Source organism: Hyperolius riggenbachi, chromosome 5 (genome assembly GCF_040937935.1).
Source record: "Hyperolius riggenbachi isolate aHypRig1 chromosome 5, aHypRig1.pri, whole genome shotgun sequence".
Lineage (NCBI taxonomy): Eukaryota > Metazoa > Chordata > Amphibia > Anura > Hyperoliidae > Hyperolius > Hyperolius riggenbachi.
The window spans coordinates 45,814,172-45,835,923 of NC_090650.1; the positions used below are offsets into that span (position 1 = coordinate 45,814,172).

The 21,752-nt window shown below is 44.2% G+C and overlaps 1 protein-coding gene across 1 annotated transcript in view; it reads left to right on the plus strand.

The window, feature by feature from the left end:
* Window positions 1-21,752, plus strand: part of PLXDC2 (plexin domain containing 2) — a 634,490-nt gene that overhangs the window by 552,441 nt on the left and 60,297 nt on the right. Inside the window, exons 10-11 of the mRNA XM_068235593.1 lie at window positions 5,438-5,498; window positions 11,925-12,069. Of these exons, the coding sequence (XP_068091694.1) occupies window positions 5,438-5,498; window positions 11,925-12,069 (206 nt within the window). The remainder of the gene's footprint in view (window positions 1-5,437; window positions 5,499-11,924; window positions 12,070-21,752) is intronic.

Below are 21,752 nucleotides of genomic sequence, written 5' to 3' on the forward strand. Positions count from 1 at the left end.
CAAAAACTGATTTGTAAGAAATAGCGGACTGAGCAGGAAACCCTATCTACCCCACCAACTGAATAGCTCTAGTAAAGTTGTCCAAAGGCCGCTGGTGAGGGAAATTTAGCATTAGGGTTTCTTGCTGGCCACCTGTTTCTTACAAATTAGTGGTCACAGTCAGATTGTCGCTAGCAGGAAGCAGCCATTGGTATATGAGGTTTCCTACTGGATCCCCTCAACTAGACAGCACCTAAGGAGGTTTGGGGGCTACAGTGTTAGGTTAGTCAGGAGGAGTTAGTTTAAAAATAATTTCTGAAAATGAACTAAAACAAAAAAAAAACAACTTTACGACTATATTAAACTGAGCAAACAGACAAAAATAATAATAAAATCCTTAGTTAGATACAGCTAGATACAGAGTTTTGCCATGTATCCATCCCTGCATACTAGCATCAATACTGTATGTATTTAAACAACAGCAGGATTCTTAGAGAAGGGAGGTGAAGTCCAGCTGTACGCATATCTCTTATTCCACAAATCTGAGTTTACCGGTAGTTCATTTGGTGTAAAGAAGTGAAATGGTCATTTTAAATTCTATAGAAATGGGGGTTGTTGCTTTGCATCGGCCTCACGTATTGCTTTGTACAATCCATACTTCATTGCTGTGTACCGCGAATCCAGGCCGCTTGTGTAAATCGTGTAGATTTACATCATTTAATCATATCGGTAGCACAGTGAATGTTTTTATCTGCTTGTTATTCTATTCAGAGTGTAAGGTTTCTGTTTATTATCACAGGTTAGGTGGCTGCTGGAATATTGGAATTAGTGCCTGGGGAAATATTAACTTGTATCACTTTGTCTCATTACCGGCCATGGATGTTTTATGAGTTAGTATACACTTGTGCCGGTCTCTACGCTGTGCTCGGCTATCCCTCTACTTTATCACTAAAATATCTTGGTGTGACATTCCTTGACGCAACGGAGCATCCTCCGGCGGACCTAAAATGCTGCCGCCATATATATGGAGGATGAAACCTTAAAGCAGGATTCCAGGAATAGTTTTTTTTCCCCCATCTCTGTTTCTCCATCCCCAAATGTAACATAAGAGAATGCTTTTTAACTTTTTTTTAGGACCAGCATTTTCTACATTAGAGGTGGGGCAGGGGGGCAGATTAGATAGCCAGGGAGAGGTTTCCCCAGTATAGATAGCTAGGCATGGGTGTCCCCAGTGTAAATTGGTCTCCCCAGCTCCAGCGATGAGCAGCTCTACACCCCTCCACTCTGCCCGGCATCCCTGCTCGCACTGCCGCTAAGTTCTAGGTCCCGGATTGATGACATCATCAAGCCGGGACACGACATTATAGGCAGAACGAGCAGGGATGCTGGGCAGAGCGGAGGGGAGCACCAGTCGCCGGGGGAACATCAGGAAGGTGGTTCCTCTTCATCCCCTCCTACCGCCGCTGCTTTCAGTGATCACCACGATCGTCCGGAGATCATAGTGATCAGGAGCCAATCGCCATGGTTCCTGATCAGGGAGGGGAAATGTCGGCTGTCATATGACAGCTTAATCTCCCTGCTCAGGTGCACAGAATCGCATCGGGAGTGGGTAAAGCAGGTGGCATAAGTCCTACGCCGCATCAGGCTTAGGCAGCCACAAGTGCGGTGTAAGATTTACTATTAGCAGTCCGCAGGAGATTAAAGGATAACTGAAGTGAGAGGTCTATGGAGGCAGCCATATTTATTTCCTTTTAAAGTGAATGTCAATTGAAATTAAAAAAACAAAACAGATACTTGCCTATGGAGAGGGAAGGCTCTGAGTCCTACAGAGCCTCCCCGCTCCCCTCACAGTTCCCTTGTTCCAGCGAGTCACCCTCGATTGGTCAAATACTTCTCTGTGTTGCCGCATTAGGCTTCAGAAATCTTCCAGCACTTGTCTTTTGGGAGCACTCAGGCTCTCGAAGCCTTCCGAAGCCTCCCATGGTGGCAGAGGGAACAAGGTGACAGCGCTGGAACGAGGAGACCATGAGAGGAACAGGAAGGCTCTATAGGACCCAGAGCCTTCCCTCTCCATAGGTAAGTATCTGGGGGGGGGGGGTTGTTTTTTTATTTCAGTTGACATTCACTTTAAGTTACACCAGTTGCCTGGCAGCCCTGATGATCCTTCGCCTCTAATACTTTCAGCCATAGACCCTGAACAAGCATGCAGCAGATCAGATGTTCCTGACATTATTGTCAGAACTGACAAGATTAGCTGAATGCTTGTTTCTGGTGTGATTCGAACACTACTGCAGCCAAATAAATCAGCAGGGATTCCAGGCAACTGACATTGTTTCACAGGAAATAAATATGGCAGCCTCCATATTCTTCTCACTTCAGTTGCCCTTTAAAGTGCACTGATAGTTTTTGAGTATTTGTGCTCCACGCAACCAGCACAAGCTAAACAGCCCACATGTGAAGAAAGAACTTTTGATCAGAGTGATTGAATCTGCCAGGAATCGACAGGGAAAACCAATTCATGTATGGCCTGCTTTAGTGTATTGCGTGGAATGGGCAGGAATGCCTGCTTCCTGGTCACTGATTGGCACTTTCAGTTTACACCTAGGATAAGTTTGCATTCGTTCGTCGCAATGTGCATGTGCAATGTGCATCACAAGGGATTTCAAAATTAGCGGCTTCCAGTAATGCAGGCGTGATGTGTGCATTGGTGGGTGGAGACTCATCCCGGTACTGATAAGCGATCTACTGGCCAAGCCAAGCCTTCCTGGCTTAGTGTGCATGGCAATCCAGCCGTCAAGATACCAGTGCTTCGGTGCTGGATGCCTAGTGAAAAATTGTACAACTCATGCCTAGGAGGAAGTACACAGCAGCGGAACCCTTGTGCCTGACCCATAGGTGAAGATGGTGCCATATCCTGTACTCCGGAGGTTGCATGAGTTAAAGAAAACGTGAACTGAAAATTAAAAGTCAAAATAAACATACACATATCATACTTACCTTCCATGTAGTCTACTCATCAATCTCTCTCTCCTGTCCTGCATCCTGTTTGTCCACTGGGATCAAGGGAATTCTCTGTCCTCCATTTTGAAAATGGTCATTACCCCATAACGGCTTTCTGATCAGCACACTGTTAAACTGTAACATCACCCACTTGAGCCATAGGGAAACATGGACATTACCTGGCAAATTAGCTGTGATCTCAGCTATAACTGACAGCAACTGATATATAACTGACAACAACTGATATATTTCAGTTCTGACAAAATGTTGTCAGAACTGGAAGGGATCATTGTCAGAAGAAAATGGTGAGCTTCTGAGGGGCACTGATGGCAAGGTAACTATGCAATGTTCATTTGAATATACCTCATGTGTTTATTTTAAATAATTTTACTCAGTTCAGGTTCCCTTTAAACATAACTATGGAGGTTCTAGTTATGTCCTAAAGGCATTTGCTGCAGCGGCACTGCTGTGTCTCCCCCACTGTGAAGAGACCGGCCATTGTGTGGGTACCAGTACCTGTCTGAGTGAGCGTGTGAAGGAGAGTGGATGAGGTATGCAGCATGGCGTGCAGCATGGCTATTGTGGAGCGCTATATAGACTTTAATTGGTTTTAGAGTTATGGTGATACGTGTTTTTGTATTGAATAAAAGGTGTCATTGCTTACTTTCCTATAATCTACTGAGTCATGGCACTTTTCTTTGTTCATACTGTTTATACATTACTGTGACATGACTCCTGCATTGCTTATGTGCGGAGGTGTATTTAGGCAATACAATTCCACACACTTCATGGATTCAGCCACAGGAAGTGAGCGCTAGAGAGCGTTGCTTCCTGCTTGGCCTTCTGCTAGACGGGGATTACCATGTATTAAAGCGGTTATCCCCGAAGGTCTGTTTTTGGTGGTGCGGTCGGTAGAAAATGAGTTGAACTTACCCGGGGCTTCTGATAGTCCACCGCAGACTTCTGTGCCCGTCCAGCTGCTCACCGATGCTCCGGCCCCGCCTCCGGTACACTTCTGGAATTTCAGACTTTAAAGTCTGGAAACCACTGCACCTGCATTGCCATGTCCTCAATCCCACTGACGTCACCAGGAGTGTATAGCACAAGCCCAGCATGGTCTGTGCCTGCGCAGTGCGCTCCTGGTGACATCAGTGGGAGCAAGGACACGGCAACGCAGGCGCAGTGGTTTCCAGACTTTAAAATCTGAAATTCCAGAAGTGAAACGGAGGCGGGGACAGGAGCATCGAGAGTGGCTGCGCGGGCACAGGATGTCTGCGGGTAAGAAGCCCCGGGTAAGTTCAACTCATTTTTCCCCGACCCCCCCCCCCCTACCGTATTCCTTTAACATTAACAGCATTATCTTCCTGCGCCTTATTGATAAAGCAACCATTAGCCTGATCTTCGTTTTATAGGCTGCCAAGTGCCAATCTCCACTTTCATAGTGGTGGTAATTGGTTACTGTGGGGAATTTTGTTAATTACTATTTTTATCAGTTATCTTTATTATTTTCGATACTTTTTGTGGAAAAAAAGAATACTCTCTCTACTCTATCCACTTCCCCCCCTTCACCCCCACCCCAAACAAAAGGCCTTTCAACTCGACATCCACATCCAAGCTGATGTTCCCTAGAGAGTAGGGATAAGCAAGCACAGTTTTGTGAGAAAGATACCTATAAGGAGGGGGTAGCGGCAGAGAGAGCGCTACCATAAGGATGTCCTGTTGCTGCCGCAGTGAAATTAAATCATGCTGGTCTGATATAAATTCTTAAATTGAACTCTCTAGTAGGGATGAGCGGGCACGGTTTCTTGGGAAACGTAACTCTACCTGCTCATTTTCAAGGAGGGGGCAGCGGCAGAGAGATGATTTTCCTGTATGCCCGCCTCTTGCTGCAACTCTTCATGTTGCACTCCATCCTCCAGCTGTGAAGTAGGAAGTGTCGGGAGGATGGCGCGCAGCATGAAGTGCCCCAGCAAGAGGCGGTCATATAGGTAAGTCATCTCTCTCTGCCGCTGCCCCCTCCTAGAAAATGAGCAGGTAGAGTTACATTACTCAGGAAACAGTGCCGCTCATGCCTACTAGAGAGTTCAATTTAAGAATTTAAATCCAACCAGCATGATTTAATTTCACTGCAGCAGCAACAGGACATCCTTATGGTAACTGACATAACTGATTGGTTGCTAGGGGCTGGAGTGAAAATAGGAAAATGGATCTTTCACAAACTTTAAATGTCTGAATTTGCCTAAGTGAGTAAATAGATGAATTTCTATGCTTATGTTGCACAAATTTGACAACTCCGCATATGAAATTCCATCTCAGCTGTAATTATAGCCGTGTATCTCGCAAGCGCTGTGTAACCCCCAGAGGAGTACGCTAGTACAGAATAATGTTTCATAGCAATCAAAGCCTATTAAAGTTCTCATCACAACTTACTTGTATTACCTTTTTTTTTATATTAAAGATGTTCCAGTGGATTTGATCGTCATCGGCAAGATTGGGTGGAAAACGGCTGTCCGGAAGAGGTAATGTGAAAAACAGGAATCTATTATACTTCTAACTGTGGTCACCTCTGGTGATGTCCCTGTGAATCATAAAGCTGACTATGCACTGATTACATTATGATCATAGTTTCAAATATTAACCTTAAAGGGAAGCAGAGGACAGCGCAAGAGGGTGGTGTAGGCAGATGGGACACAGAGGCAGGTTCCCTGCTGCATGACATGCTTCTGTACCCCCCCTGTGCTGCTCTCTGCACCCCCAGTGCTGCGCTATCACCCCCGAATTTGCCGACATTCAGCTTGTCGGCATCTCGAGGGGAAAGGGGCGTTTCATGCAGGAGTGGCACTCCCTGCTAAACGCCCACTGGGTGCGTTCCTTAAACCCTTCCCCAGCTGGGCAGCTCTGCTGCTACACGGCAGCTCTCCTGCCTCTCTGCACTCTGCTGTGTGTGTTTTACGCAGAGTCACGGAAACTAAAGTGAGGCATTGCAGGCCACAGGAGCGGTGCAGAGCGGACCTGATCCAGCCAGTAGCCCCCACCCCCGGATCAGGTAGCATTTTTTTTTAGTTTAAATCCCCACCTTGGGTTCCCTTTAAGTGACATGTGACATGGTGCGATAGATCTGTATGTACAGTGCCAAGTGCACAAATAACTATGCTGTGTTGCTTTTCTTTTTTCTCTGTCTGAAAGAGTTAATGTTATGCTATGCAACTGACAGTTTTTATCAAGTCTGGACCCAGTAGGATTATAGCCTCCTTCACTACTACAAAAATTACAGCTTTTTTGACAGAAATCTGAGCTTTTGAAAGTAAGGGATAGATAAAAAGGTCAACAGTTCATATATTTTAGCACTCTGAGATAAGGGACAGACTGTGTCATTGAGCTTTTTTAAGTTTTTAAACATAACATAAAACTGTGGGATATAAAAAATTTGAGGTGTATGGCCGCCCACCTTAAAGAGGAACCTCAGCCTAAACAAACATACTGTCATTAAGTTACATTCGTTATGTTAATTAAAATAGATAGATAATATACAGTAATCTCTTACCCACCCTGTTTTTAAAAGAACAGGCAAAGGTTTGTGATTTCATGAGGGCAGCCATCTTTTTGGTTGAAAGGAGGTGACGGAGCATGAGACACAGTTCCAACTGTCCTGTGTCCTGATCACCCCTCCCAGTTGCACGCGCTAGACAACGAGAACAACAACATCAGAAATCCCATCATCCTTTGCACAGCATCGGGGGGAAAGTGCCCGGCAGATTTCTTTGATGGGAAAGAATTTAGCTTCTGTGCAGCTAAAAATGAGGCTTGGGTAAGAAAAACAAAGTTCTGATGCTGTGAAACTGTTAAAGAAACACCAAGCGTTTTCTGCTGAGTAGATTTTTAGTTTGGAGGTTTACTTTAAGGCTCTTTGCCCTTTGTTTCACATTATTATTGTTTGCAGCTCAGACCTGAGGAAGTGAATTGAATCATGAAACACATTGTCAAGTACTTAGAATAATTTTGTGTTTTGGCACCTGTCACGGAACAGTCGTGAGAAACGAGAACGCAATCGGTTTATTGCTCCGACTGCCATTTTTTGTAGTCGAGCAAGCAATCAGAGACTGACATTCCTGTTTTTTTTTTAAAAGGCAGTTGTCCCCCCCCCCTCCCCCCCCTTTACCAGCTGGGAGGAAACCTGGCCCTGTGACTTGCTAATTAAGCCAGAGGTGTAACACTAAAAACCAGTAGTCTTTTCAGAGCCAAGGAAGCTAATCCCAGCAGGGGGCTATTCAAAACCTGCTTTCACTCCAAACTATCCGGCACCGACCACAGGCCATCTGAATGCATATGATGTATGGTTTCTTGTCGATTATATGGCAACCATACATCGCACAGCTATAAAATTCATATAATCTTATTCTGTAAAATCTGGCCATCGGACTGATATGAAATTCTTCGCGATAGCCCGTCCGGTTATTGAGGTATGACCCTTCTCAAGAACTGGGTCCGTTGCACTAGCTATGTCTAATGTCATATTAATCTGTATTTTCCGACAAGTATGAATCTGTTATCCACCTGAATATGACGTGTACCGTTTGTGAGTTACGGCATTTAATAAGTTTAAACCCAAAATCTCTCAGAGGGAAGGAACTGTTATTGGTGGTTAATTCAGAGGGGGCCTGCATTGCCACACCCCCAAATCAGCTTCATCAAAAGCATCTGCGAGGGGCTCTCCCCTCAGTCCTCCAAATTCCATCTGTATGAGAACAGTCTGCTGCCAGCCAGAGGACACATGGTTGGCGGCCATCTTGCTGAACTTTCAATCTTGCTCTGAAACAAAGAACTTTGCGGAACTTGAAACCATTTTGCTTGGATTTTAAATTGAGCTGAAACAAAGGATTTTACCAAGGACTTTATGATTCTTCCCACAAAAGGACATCTTTCCATGAAACAAAGTATTTTTTCTCCCTTTCTTTTATTTTTCATACTGGCTATTAACCACTTTACCCCCACGCGTACGAATTTCGGAACCGCACAAACTGGACCAGACTTCTGGAGAGACGCTACTATTGCATTGTTATCTAGACAGGATACAGCGTGTTTTATCCGTTTTTATTTGCAGGTCGAGAAATAGTCAGTCAGTATAGTCCATACCTGTGGTGGTGGCAGATACCCTGAAATAGTGTGTAAAGTTGTAATTACCGTACCTCACAGGCTCCCTTTAAGTCGGGCTGCTGCCCAAGTTCCATCGATTTCCGTGCACCGAGTGCGACCACAGCTTGCATGATCCGTGTGCTGAAACCGATTGGAAGGCAATTTGCGTTCCGACCACTAGGGCTCCTGTGACAGCACCAGCCAAGTAAATCCTAATTATTGTTCATATTTATTCTATTTTTTTTTTTTTTTATTCATCGCCATTACCCCTCGGGCGCTTCTTGCAGCGTATTGTGTTCTAATGCAAGGGTTTGCGGAGCTGTCAAGAGTTCAGCTTCATAGGAAATAATGTTCAGCTTACACAGAGGTCACTTGTTCCTGTGTACAGTATTTACATAAAGAGACATCAGTTGCCGCAGCCAGACTATATACCCTTTGCTTCCTTCAAGATAAAAATCCATAGACATGTTTGTAAAATAAGTAGTCTTGTTTAAATGCAATACCTTGTGCCCTGCAATCGATAGACACATAATTATGCCTTGTTTTGACTTACGTGAAAGTGGGCCACGGTTCTACCGGAGAGCTAATTAACGATTTGTTGGCTTTCGCTAACATGTTTGTATGCGAACGCAAACAACGCCATTTATATTCCAGGCATGCTTGGCATTGTCTTCTTTGTTTTTTTCACATTTACCTTCAGACTAAAAAGTATTTGCCTACGACCCGGTGCTCTGTACAAGAGGCTCAAAGCGAATTCTTCAAACCGTTCGCCGCTAATGGAATCATAATGGAAGTACAGTGCGGGGAAAGATAATGTAACTTTTTAACCTTGCATAATTATGCAGCATAATGCATTGGCCGTGAATTATAGATGCATAGCTTTATTTATTGCTGCTTAAAGCTGGCACTTGTTATTCTTTTGCTGTCACTATAGAGCTGCCTTCTGGTAGCAGCCAACATCAGTTTATTCTATTGTTGCCCCCTTAAAGGGAGTCTAAAGTGAAAATAAAAACAAAAAACAGATACTAACTTAAGGAGAGAGAAGGCTCTGGGTCCTATAGAGCCCTCCTGTTATCCTCACGGTTCCCATGTTTCCTTGCAGGCTCCTCCGTTAGCAGTCTATGACCGATCGGTCGTAGTCTGCTCTCTTCCACTTCCACTGGTCTTCCGAAGCAGTCGGGCTTATGAAGACAGGCCGCTCCGGTCTTCGGGAGCCCAATCGCTTCTGAAGTCTCCCGCGGCAGGAGATTCAAACAGAGGAGCCTGCGAGGGAATGAGGAAACTGTGAGGAGAACAGAAAGGCTCTGTAGGACCAATTAGACTTACTTTAAAGTGAGCCCGAGGGGGTTATACTGGGTAGGGGGCTTATACGCGAGTCAATCACTTTTTCCTGTTTCTGAGGGAAAAGTGGGCACCTCGGCTTATACGTGGGCCGGCCTATATGCGAGTATATACGGTAAGTGTCCCTAAATGAAAATACATGAACTATTGACCTTTTCCTATGTCCCTCTGCTCTCAGAAGTTGTATTCTGCCTGGAAAACTTTTACGGCTGTAATTTGCTTATCAGTGATGTTTACCCGACAAGTTACTGGCAAGACAGATACTGTCACTTCTATGCCTAGAAATTAACTCTTTCAGGCAGCAAAATAAAACAACTAAAACAGCCTGGTTATTAATGTGTTTTGCACTGTACATACACATGTTTATCTCATCGTGTCACATGTCGCCTCGGGTACACTTAATGTTGAAGTTTGTAGGCGTTATAGATAAATTGTATAAAAAATGATTTTGAGTTATAACTGCAAAGGGAATCGGGCATTCAGTTATCAAAGTCAAAGCTGTCTGTACTGCCCTGAAGCAACCAATTTCAAGAAGGTAGATCCAGTTTAAGGCCCCACTCTGGGTATAAATATATCATTAGGCCTTAGTTTCTGTCTCTTTGATTAAATGAAGCCACTTCCTGCCTGCCAGAGTGTCTGAGTTACAGGCTGCAGTCTTCTTAGACAAATCACAACTGTGTATCCCGCCTCGCACCTGCAGCAGCCACACCCACAGAGCCTGAAAACTGACTGGTTGAACGCAGTGCTCCTGGTGATCAAGATGTCAAGATTTTTAGTTGCAGGAGTCTTATTTAATAAAAAAAAACAAAAACAAAACAGTAACAGGTGATTATTAAGCTGTTAGATTGCATCTTTAGATCTGTGTTTAAAGATGGGGTTTTGTTTACATCATTTGATGGCTCAGTAAGCACAGTATTTCAATGTTCATCTAAAAATCCTAATTTAAAATCATAGTCACGTGACTTGAAGCAGCCACACAGGGGGTTATTTAGTGAATATTAGTTACATTTCCATGCACGTGAAGCAGACAGCAGTTTTACCAGTTTTCATCCACTTCCATCTGTGCCATTTTTGCATCGCCAACCTGCTCAGTAGCTGTTGTTGTTGCGTTCCTCTGCTGCCACCTTTTGAGTCCTCTTCTCGCTGGACATGCCAATACACCAATCCCAGAGCCCCATCAGGCTCCCATTGATTGGCAAAAGATCAGTTGGAATCCTCCATGAGCACAAGGGAGGATTTTCATTGGTCCATTACTCAGTGAACCAATGAGAGTCCTCTCTGGAAAGGGGCAATTCCAATTGGTCTATTGGAAATCAGTGGGACCATGATGGGCTCTGATAGGTATACAACCGTTTCTTCCTCGCAGGGACCTGAATGGATGCCAGCAGCAGCTGCAAAGGATTCGAATGGACGGCAACAGGCAAAACATACATGACGAGCAGCCTGGTGAGAACTGACGCTGTCTTTTCTCATAGGCATGCATTGATTCCACCGTCCTCCATCGCCATTTGCTTCTTCTGGCCAATCCAGACAAATCGTGTTGATCCTAAGCGTTCCACTTATAAAGGTGGGGGAGTGGCGGTGAATGGCAGCAGAAAGGTAAACAGCCAACTAGCGACAATCTGCGTTCCGCTATCCTGGAGGTTTTTATAAGAGGGACAGCAGAGCACGGGTGGACACTGGGGGGACACAGAGGCTGGGCATTGTATGCAGAATGTGCCTCTGTGTCCTAATATTGATGTCACAAACCCACCTCGGATTCTCTTTAAGGATGGCTTTTTTCACCTGCAGGAAGAGCTCCTTTTACATAGTTACATAGTTATTTTGGTTGAAAAAAGACGTATGTCCATCGAAAAGGGAAAAAAATTCCTTCCCGACCTCAGATGGCAATCAGATAAAATCCCTGGATCAACATCATTAGGCATTACCTAGTAATTGTAGCCATGGATGTCTTTCAACGCAAGGAAAGCATCTAAGCCCCCTTTAAATGCAGGTATAGAGTTTGCCATAACTACTTCCTGTGGCAATGCATTCCACATCTTAATCACTCTTACTGTAAAGAACCCTTTCCTAAATAAATGTCTAAAACGTTTTTCCTCCATGCGCAGATCATATCCTCTAGTCCTTTGAGAAGGCCTAGGGACAAAAAGCTCATCCGCCAAGCTATTATATTGCCCTCTGATGTATTGATACATGTTAATTAGATCCCCTCTAAGGCGTCTTTTCTCTAGACTAAATAAACCCAGTTTATCTAACCTTTCTTGGTAAGTGAGACCTTCCATCCCACGTATCAATTTTGTTGCTAGTCTCTGCACCTGCTCTAAAACGGCAATATCTTTTTTGTAATGTGGTGTCCAGAACTGAATTCCGAGATCTGGTATGCAGCCTTTAGAGTTTTTTCTGTTTCACAAACAGACAATGTTTACAGCCTTATGTAATGTCATGATTCCTTAAATGTTTTCCTCCACCAGTCAAAAGATAAAGTGTGTGACGACTTCCTCCCCACCACTGAAGTCCCCCGTCATACAAGCAGAAATCACGGAACACCCTACAGACGCCTCACTACAACTGCAAGATCAACAATGGCAAATCTACCGAGCAGCCTTCCTACAGAGGGTGAGTTATTAATACATACGGTACATCCAGCACCCCCTAGGGGTGTCAGAGGGTTCTGATCTCCATATGCCAGAGGTTTCTGATCTCCATATGTCAGAGAGTTCTGATCTCCCATGTCAGAGGGTTCTTATCTCCCATGTCAGAGGGTTCTGATCTCCATATGTCAGAGAGTTCTGATCTCCCATGTCAGAGGGTTCTGATCCACCTATCTCAGAGGGTTCTGATCTATTGATCTCCATATGTCAGAGGGTTCTGATCTATTGATCTCCATATGCCAGGGGGTTCTGATCCCCCATGTTAGAGGATTCCGATCCCCTATGTCAGAGAGTCCTGATCTCCATATGTCAGAATGTTCGAAACCCCTATGTCAGAGGGTTCTGATCCCATGTCAGAGGGTTCTGATCCCCTGTGTTAGAGGGTTCTGATCCCCTGTGTCAGAGGGTTCTGATCCCGTGTCAGAGGGTTTGGGTCTCCCATGTTAGAGTGTTCGGATCTCCCATGTTTGAGGGTTCTGATCCCCTATGTCAGAGAGTCCTGATCTCCATATATCTCAGAAGGTTCTGATCCCATGTCAGAGGGTTCTGATCCCATGTCAGAGGGTTCTGATCACTTGTGTTAGAGGGTTCTGATTCCCTATGTCAGAGGGCTCTGATCTACTACATCAGAGGGTTCTGATCTCCGTATGTCAGAGGGTTCTGATCCCCCTATGTCAGAGGGTCCTGATCTCTATATGTCAGTAGGTTCTGATCCCCTGTTCCAGAGGGTTCTGATCCCGTGTTAGAGTGTTCTGATCCCTTATGTCAGAGGGTGCTGATCCCCTGTGTCAGAAGGTTCTGATCCCGTGTTAGAGTGTTCTGATCCTCTATGTCAGAGGGTGCTGATCTCTATATGTCAGTGTTCTGATCCCCTATGTCAGAGGGTCCTGATCTGTATATGTCAGAGGGTTCTGATCCCCTGTGTCAGAGGGTCCTGATCTCCTACATCAAAGGTTTCTGATCTCCGTATGTCAGAAGAGTCTGATCTCCTAAACTCTGTCTCTCCAATTAGTTCTGATCTCCAGATCGCCATATGTCTGTAGGTTCTGATATCCTAATCTCCATCCATCAGAGATTTGTTTTCTGAAGCTTTATTCCCCATCAATCAACCACCAAGGCTGTGCACAAGGTCGGAGCTATTAATGTCTGAATTTCCTATCCTGGTTGGTGTTGATTTAGAATATAGCTGCTTTGATGCCAAGCACTGGCCTTGGACAACAAGGACCTCAGTTTTGTCAGCATTCAGTTTCAACCAGTTGTTGTTCATCTTCTCTTGTAGTTCAGCTAAGCAAGAATTTCTTTTTGGAGTAGGGATTGTTCCACCAGGTGTGAAGGACAAGTGTAGGTGCGTGTCATCGGCATAGCAGTGGTACGTCAGGCCATGTTGTTGGATAATTGTACCAAGTGGTAGCATGAAGATTGCAAATAGCAGAGGGGATTATGATTTAAAAAGAGTAAACCAAGTTGTTTGACAATAAATGGCTTCAGCCAACACTAACCATGAGTGAAAGAAAAGTTTTTTGTGTTAGTATTCATATTCTATGAAAAATGGTAAAGAGATCATAAATGTCACTGCCTGAATGTGAGCAGGCCCACCTGTCACCTTTTCTAACCTCTCTTCACTTCAGCTTACCAGAAAGACCACAAGGGGGTGAAAACTCTACTACCTTGTCTAGCGCCCCATTACATCTTAAAACGACACTGAAGCGAAAAAAAAATTATGATATCATGAATTGGTTGTGTAGTACGGATATTTACTAGAACATTAGTAGCAAAGAAAATATTCTTTTATTTTCAGTTATATAGTGTTTTTTATAACATTGCATCATTCTCTAATATTTGCAGCTTACACACTACTCAGCATTCTAAATGATTTATCAGAGCAGGCTAGTGAACTATTGACCTGTCCTCTGGAGAGTAAAATAAAATACAATGACTGACAGTTGAGATAACACGCTTCAGAAGACAGAGCTCTCTGCGACTTTGAAAGACATGGAGCTCACTGGCTCTTTTGCATAGATAACAACTGCAATTTCTTAACTCTTCCTGTACTGGAAACAATATTAGACTTATGTCTCTGCTCCTAATGCTCTCTTAGCTGTACTACACACATATCAATCATATCATAAATTTTTTTTGTTCGCTTCAGTGTCTCTTCAAGTCTTCTCTGGTTGGATTGCATGCGATCCCTTCAACTGCAATGACCCTTGCCTTTGTATTCACAGTGATAAAGTCATATGTTTCATAATAACTACAACACCAGTGAAGTATTTAACATTTAGGGAGGCTCTCTTGCCAACTGCAATCTATAAGAATATTATAGGAATATTTTGTACCAGACAGTCACTGCTGTACCTTTTGATGTCCTGTGTTCCAGAACATCTTGTCTCCCTAATGTTTCAGATGGTTTGGACTGTTCATAAGAGACTGTCTCTTGGTGTGAGATGAATCAGTTTATTATGCTTTGTATTTAATTGTGTACATTATTCTGGGAAATGGTCCCTTGGTTTAGTGCCCGAGCTTAAATAATAAGCATTGTCAGGGGATTAATCAGGCAGGGGGTCTTTGTACGGACTTCTGTCACTTTCCCCTGTTTTATATTCCACCCATGTGACGTTACTTAAAATAAACTTTTTTAATACATTAATATTTATGGTGGGCAGTTTTGAGATATCTTTATCACAGTGTAAGTCACGTGCCATTGTTTTATAATAGAACTAAGATCAGCTAAAATAATAAATGCAAGTTTATTTGATTATCGATAATAGCTTTATTTTGGTTTCAAATGTTTTTATTGTTATAAAAGACACAAAAGAGTGCAACTTAAAGGGAACCAGAGATGAACGATTCACACAAAATAAACATATCAGTTGATAGCTTGTAAAGAATAAATGCTCTATCTGATAATTTTGCCGATCTGGTGTGCCTTTTTGAGTGTTTTTTATCCATTATTGCTCCAGGAAAAATCAAAAATGGCCGCCGGCTCATATCCCTTCTCCTTACGGGTTATGAGTTGTTCTGGATGTGCTGTCTAGGCCATAAGAGACTATGCTGCTATCTAGGCTAAATGCAGCCTTTCATCTATGTGCTTTCATTTTGGTATGATGAACAGCTGCCTGTAGGAAGTGTCTCTTATGAAACTGCCGTTATTATCAGTATCTAGTGCACACAGGGATCATATTACAGCCACAGAGCTTCTCTCTCAGGAGCAGCAGCCTCTCCCATATCATCACAGCTCTCAGTATGCAAAGCAGGAAATCTAAGCCAGGAGAGGGGAAGGCTTGGGCTTGAAAAGATTACACAGAAGAGTGACTCAGCTATAATGATTCCAGGTCAAACCTCGACTGAATAGTCGGTGGATTCTTATCACAGTTGCTAATAGACTAATTAAGCAGATAACAATGAAACTAAAAGCAGGGTAGGTGTTTACTGTCATGTTCCCACTGATAAATGTAATAAAATACATGAAGGTGCTTCATCTCTGGTTCTCTTTAATGACTGGGCTATTTTTTGCCTCGAAAAACCACCAAATTTGGGCAAGCACCATCCACTACACCATAAAATATGGGTAAGTAACAGAGAGTGTGCAGAAAGGAACTAAATAATCGTATACACAAAACAAGAACAGGTAGTTCCCTAAGAAACCGCACCACTCAATCAATGTATCAAAAAATATAATTAATCTTTATTCAGTAAAAAAAAAATCAATAAAAACACTAAAAACAATGAACAGTGGGGCACTCTATGATAATAGTAAAGAATGCAGATTATACACAAAACCGCAAGGCCTGTTAATACACCTCCTAAATAGTATATATAATAGAAAAGTACTGAGCAGATCAAATAAATATGAGGTAGTTATCCAAAGACCCCCAGACAAGGTGTCAGCCACACTCATACAATACTGAAAATATATATAAATTATGTAGTGTGCATAATAACATCAGAGGATGGTGGAGTACAGAGGACCATCCATGGAAACAAAGTGAAAGAACCAGCGTGCAAGAATGCAAGAATGGAAACAACTATATATATGAAAGTGCTGTGGAAGGCAAAGAAATGAGGCTGCAGCTTACCGGGGAGGATGAGGATTAGGAAAGGGAAAGGTGTGCCCCGCAAACGCCGTTGCGATTCGCTGCCTCTAATGCGCAGCTTTGTCTGGCTATTTTTTGCCTATCTGTGCTGCGTGAGCTCTACAGCCCAAAGCACAGATCAGGAATGAGGCAGGGCGATCAGACTTCCCCCCCCCCTTTTTTCCCTACTAGGGGGATGACCTGCTGGGGTGCTGGGGGGGTCTGATCGCCGACGCTGTGTGGCTGAGCGGGGGGGGGGGCTCCTCAAAGTCCCCCTCCGCAGCGATTTTCCGCCTCCCTCTCCTTCCCTCCCTCCCCTCCTCACTATGGGCGGCACAGGACGGTGATCCGTCCTGGGCCTCCTCTGATAGGCTTCAGCTTCAGCCTTTCAGATGCCGGCGATCCCTGGCTGATCAGAGGCCGGGGATCGCCTATGTCCTTTACAGCGCTGCTGCGCAGCAGCGCCGTGCAACGTAAATACCGGGGATTTCTTCCCCGCGTGTTTACATGTAGCCTGCGAGCCGGGATCGGAGGCTCGCAGGCTATTCACGGAGATACCCTCTGTGAACTGACATGTTTCCATGTAAAACCACTTACGACTTGCCGCCGCCTATCGGCGTTAGGCGGTCGTTAAGTGGTTAAAAAGGCACGTTGGTTGTTATATCATGGTTAGATAAAATTAAGCACGCACATGAGAGAAGTAGCTATGAAAAAAAAATGATTTATAAAAAAAAAAGCAAACAGAGCTGAACATCACTCACATAAGGGTCAATTCATAAACGGCTGTGCGAAAAAAATATCTGGTCGGGAAAATATTGCATTCTGTATTTTAGACTTTTGTGTGCTAATTCATAAAACTTTTCACAGGTGCAATAGTAGTGCAGTAAGTTACTGAAGCCCATTGACAAAAACAGCAGAAGAGAGTGGAGTGTCTCTGTGTTGTTACAAGCTGTTCCGTGCAGTGCCAGCAGTAAGAGGCATCCCAACATCCCTTTAGATGTGCATGTTTTGTCATACTGCCTCTGCTGACTCTGAATCTGCTCTGAGTCTGTCTATTAAGGTAGCCATACACTGGTCGATTTGCCATCAGATTCGACCAACAGACAGATCCCTATCTGATCGAATCTGATCAGAGAGGGATCGTATGGCTACCTTTACTGCAAACAGATTGCGAACCGATTTCAGCCTGAAACCGTTCACAATCTGTTGTGGTGGTGGTGGTGCTGCCGCCGCTCCCCCCGCCCGCATACATTACCTGCTCCGCCGGCGCGACTCCCGTGTCTCCGCTCTTCTTCTCCGTCTCCGCTCTGGTCTGGTCTGCTTCCCTTCTTCCTGTCTGGGGGAAGTTTAAACAGTAGAGCGCCCTCTACTGTTTAATCTTCCTGCCGGGACAGGAAGAAGGGAAGCATGCCGGAGACCAGAGCGGAGACGGAGAAGGAGAGCGGAGACATGGGAGTCGCGGCGGCGGAGCAGGTAATGTATGCGGCTCTATTGCGTCGGTCGTCGGGCACTCAAACGCCGCTAGCGATGCGCTCTTTACCCGCGGGCGATCGACGGTTATTTTCCGCACGGCGCGATCGACGGGATCGGACGGAATGGATCGAAATTCGGCGTGTAGCGTGAACGATTGGCAGCAAATTCGATCCCAGTGATCGAATCTGCTGTCGAAACGGCGGCAAATCGGCCCAGTGTATGGCCAGCTTTAGTCTTTCTTAACATTCTATTTAATTACCACAGCTTGGATTAACTTCCAAGAAACTTTACACGTGCTATGCTTAAGTTATTTTCTGTTCTAGCTCCTACATATTTTCAAACAGAAACCCAAGAGGTTAAACAGCCACACAACCTAAGGTATTTAGAGGAAGCCTGTTTTGTTCTGCTCTGCTACTGCCTGGGGGGGGGTTAAAAGCTTGTCTCGCTGGCGAAGGCTGTGGGCCCTATCAGATTCCATCATCCAGACTTGCAGAGCAACTGGGGCTTTACCTCACTGCTCGGTAATTTCAGCTTTTCATGCGGTAACAGCCTTTATGAATTGACATTTTCCTATGAATTGACATTTTCCTAAGTGCTCGGTAAAGTCAGCTGTTTTCAGCATTACCAAATGCCATCCCAACTGAAGTACGTACTGGCCGATCAGCCTATTATGTTATGGGGAACAACTGTTGTAACTCATTTTTCTCATATCTGTCCCCTCTTTATGCCTACGTTATAGCTTCCTCCACTCTCTCGTCCCCCTGTGGACAGTAATAAATCTATCTAGGCTGCTCTTACTAGCTGCGTAGCGTGTCAGGACCTCAACACTCTGCTCAGGCACTGATGAAGAGCCTAAGCGGAACTCTACGCAGCAACAAAAATTCTGAGCTGTAAGAAACAACAGGTGGAAAAAAGTGAATGAACACGACCACTGCAGAGCCAACACGTTAGGGATGTTATCGTGCTCCTTGTGGAAACCATGCAGTGTTGAGTACCAAAAATTTACTGACGGACCCCAACCCACGTAGTGTATATATCCTGAATGAAAGCAGAGAGTTTTCTTCAAGAAAAGTAGAATTTCCTTTTTAAAAGTTAAAAAAAATACAAACACTGTACTAGATCTTATCAGAGTTATTCCTTAAAGAGGAACTGTAACCGAGAATTGAACTTGATCCCAATCAGAAGCTGATAACCCCTTTCCCATGATAGATCTTTACCTTTTCTCGAATAGATCATCGGTGGACCTGTATGGCTGATATTGTGTTAAAACCCCTCCCACAGTGTGATGTCAGGGCCATGGTCCAGACTGTTTCCTGTCTGTAAACCTTGTTACATTGTGGGAAATAACAGCTATTTCCAACTTCCAAGCAACCAGTTTCTCCCTCTACACATATATATAGCTATTAAACAAATACCTTTTTAACCTATCGCATTGTTAGTGGGTGTTGTTTGGTTATAGATAATGGCAGTTGGTGCTGTCTAGTTTTTTATTGTCTGCCAGCAGTAAAGATGATGAGGTGCAGGCTCATTGTGGATTAAACAACATAAGCAAATGACATGGTGAATATCAATCTTTTCTCGATCTCTCTTCTATTTTTAACTCCTCACTGCAATGTATTGATCTACTTTTCCCCTTTTTCGCTAAAGTTCCTCTTTAAAGGGAACTCAAACCAATCTGTAAAGAACGAGTTTCACTTACCTGGGGCTTCTAACGACACCCTGCAGCTGCCCTGTGCCCGTGCCGACACTGAAGGATCCTCTGGCCCCCTGCTGCACCCCCCACCCCGCACGCATCCTACAGAGATTTTCTCGTACTGGACATGTGCAGGACACTCCTGGCGATGGGAGCGCAGTCGAAGATGCACACAGCCAGGGCCGCGCAGGGGCAGTGGCCATCGACTGGCAAAGTCGCCAGAATCGAAACTGAGTTGGAGCGGGAGACCAGAAGACCCTTTAGTGACGGCACAGGCACAGGGCGTCTGCAGGGGGGTCGGTAGAAGTCCCAGGAAAGTGAAACTGTTTTTTACAGGTCGGTTTGGGTTCTCTTTAAATCATATAATGATAATATTCTCTGCAATTGCTGTTACAGCTTCCATCTATCTTACGCAAGCCTGCATGTTTTATTTATGCCTGTTTAGAATATGCGCACGCAATATAACACAGAATAAGACCGATGCAGAGCCGATCAGATTATGTTATTGCGGTGACTGCAAACATTCGTAAACACCTGATAGATCTCTTCCTTCTGACGAACCCGGCCAATAGAGGAACAATGGGCAGGCCAGGCGAGCAGCGCGCTATATAAAAATAACAGGGCATGCAAAGCGCCCAAGGAAATATGACTCCCATAAACAGCGTGCAATGAAGAACTGTGCACTATATGGCTGTATTTCCTCTATGCGCGCCGCTGACCTTCCAAATGTTTTAATAAATCAGAGTGCGGGGGAAAAAACTATCCGTTCTCCATACATAGTACTGAATGGAGAATAAGTCAGTATATCAAAATAATCCACTTTATTTTATTTTGTTTCCTCCGTTAGGCACAGGTTCATCAATCCAAGTCAGAGCCTGAGTTTGGCAATCTTTTTTCTAAATTCATTTATTAGATTTATATTTTATATTTTGCAGGAATACCTTAATGTAAATTGTAATGCACAGAAGTTGATTATTGCTGGCCTAATTTCTGTCAAGGGCATTGCGGACTCTAAGCGCTTGAGAGGCAGCCACTAGTAGGCAGTAGCAGCACTGAGAAGCCTTTGCCCAAGGACTCCTCACTAAATACTGTAGGCATTGGCTTACTCCATAGGGAGAGCCAAGATTCGAACCCTGTTCTCCTAGGTCACACTATCCAGCCACACTTTCAATTATGATTGGCCATTCACTGACCAATTTTACTACCTTCATATAGTGTGAGGCCAGTTTCACACTGTAAACTGAGTTTCACGCTGTAAACTGGGGGTAGCGGTGCAATGCGACCGGATGATCTCACCGCAAGGCTAAAGACTAACCAGCAAGCTCATGGTGACCCAGAACTCATTGGAGTTTGTAAGGGACTACAATGGTCCTAAAAGCCCCCTTACTAAGATGTTAAGAAAAACAAAAGTTTGCTTTCCTAAAACAGAAAGAATTTGCGATAATTCAGGTTGGAGTGAGCTTGAGATGTCTCCCAGAGCAACACTGCTGAATATATGCAAATTAACCATTGTACCCTTAGAAGCTAAACACACCTCCAGAACCGCTGGAATGCAATGATGTGTCAGCTTGTTAACAATTAACAATGGTTAATTTGCATATATTCAGCAGTGTTGCTCTGGGAGACATCTCAAGCTCACTCCAACCTGAATTATCGCAAATTCTTTCTGTTTTAGGAAAGCAAACTTTTGTTTTTCGCAAGGCTAAAAACAGCCTTCAGGGATTTCTGCGTTAATATGCTGCGTTGATTCTGGCTGAAAGCCTAACAGGATGCAAGGCTCTCTAGGCACACCAGAATATTAGCCACCAAAGTTGGCACCATTGACTTTAAGGCAAGTTTGCGACCAATGCAAAATTTGGTCTGAATTGGCCCAAGGTCATGAGATTTTCGGCTAATTCACTACAAAACTGAAATTGAAAATTTCCCTCGCCCATCCCTTTATCTGCCTATTTGTCCTGGTTTTCACAAGATGTTAATGATGTCCCTAGTACAAAGTATGGTGACAATATACTGTAGTATTTGGAAATAAAGGTATATTCTTTCTATGGAGTTTTATTTTCACTAATCTCACGTACACGCGCACTGGAACGTGAGATGCGTGGGAGCGTGCACACGTGGAAGCGCGCGGGAGCATGCACGTCTGCACATGCACGCGTACAGTGGCAGAAGCACTGTCTGACTTATAAAAATGTCCTGGAGCCGTTAAGAGGCTCTAGCAGGACGTTTTTATAAGTTTGCTTGTCATTAAGGGGTTAAAGAAGCAACGTAGTGACATATAGTAGAATGTAGTAAATTATTCAGGATACCCACTTTTATATTAAATAGCCTGCTTTCAGCATCAGAAACACTTCCTATCTCTCTGTATTGCTGTATATTGGTATGTAATATCACCCTCCCACTGAGGCTTAG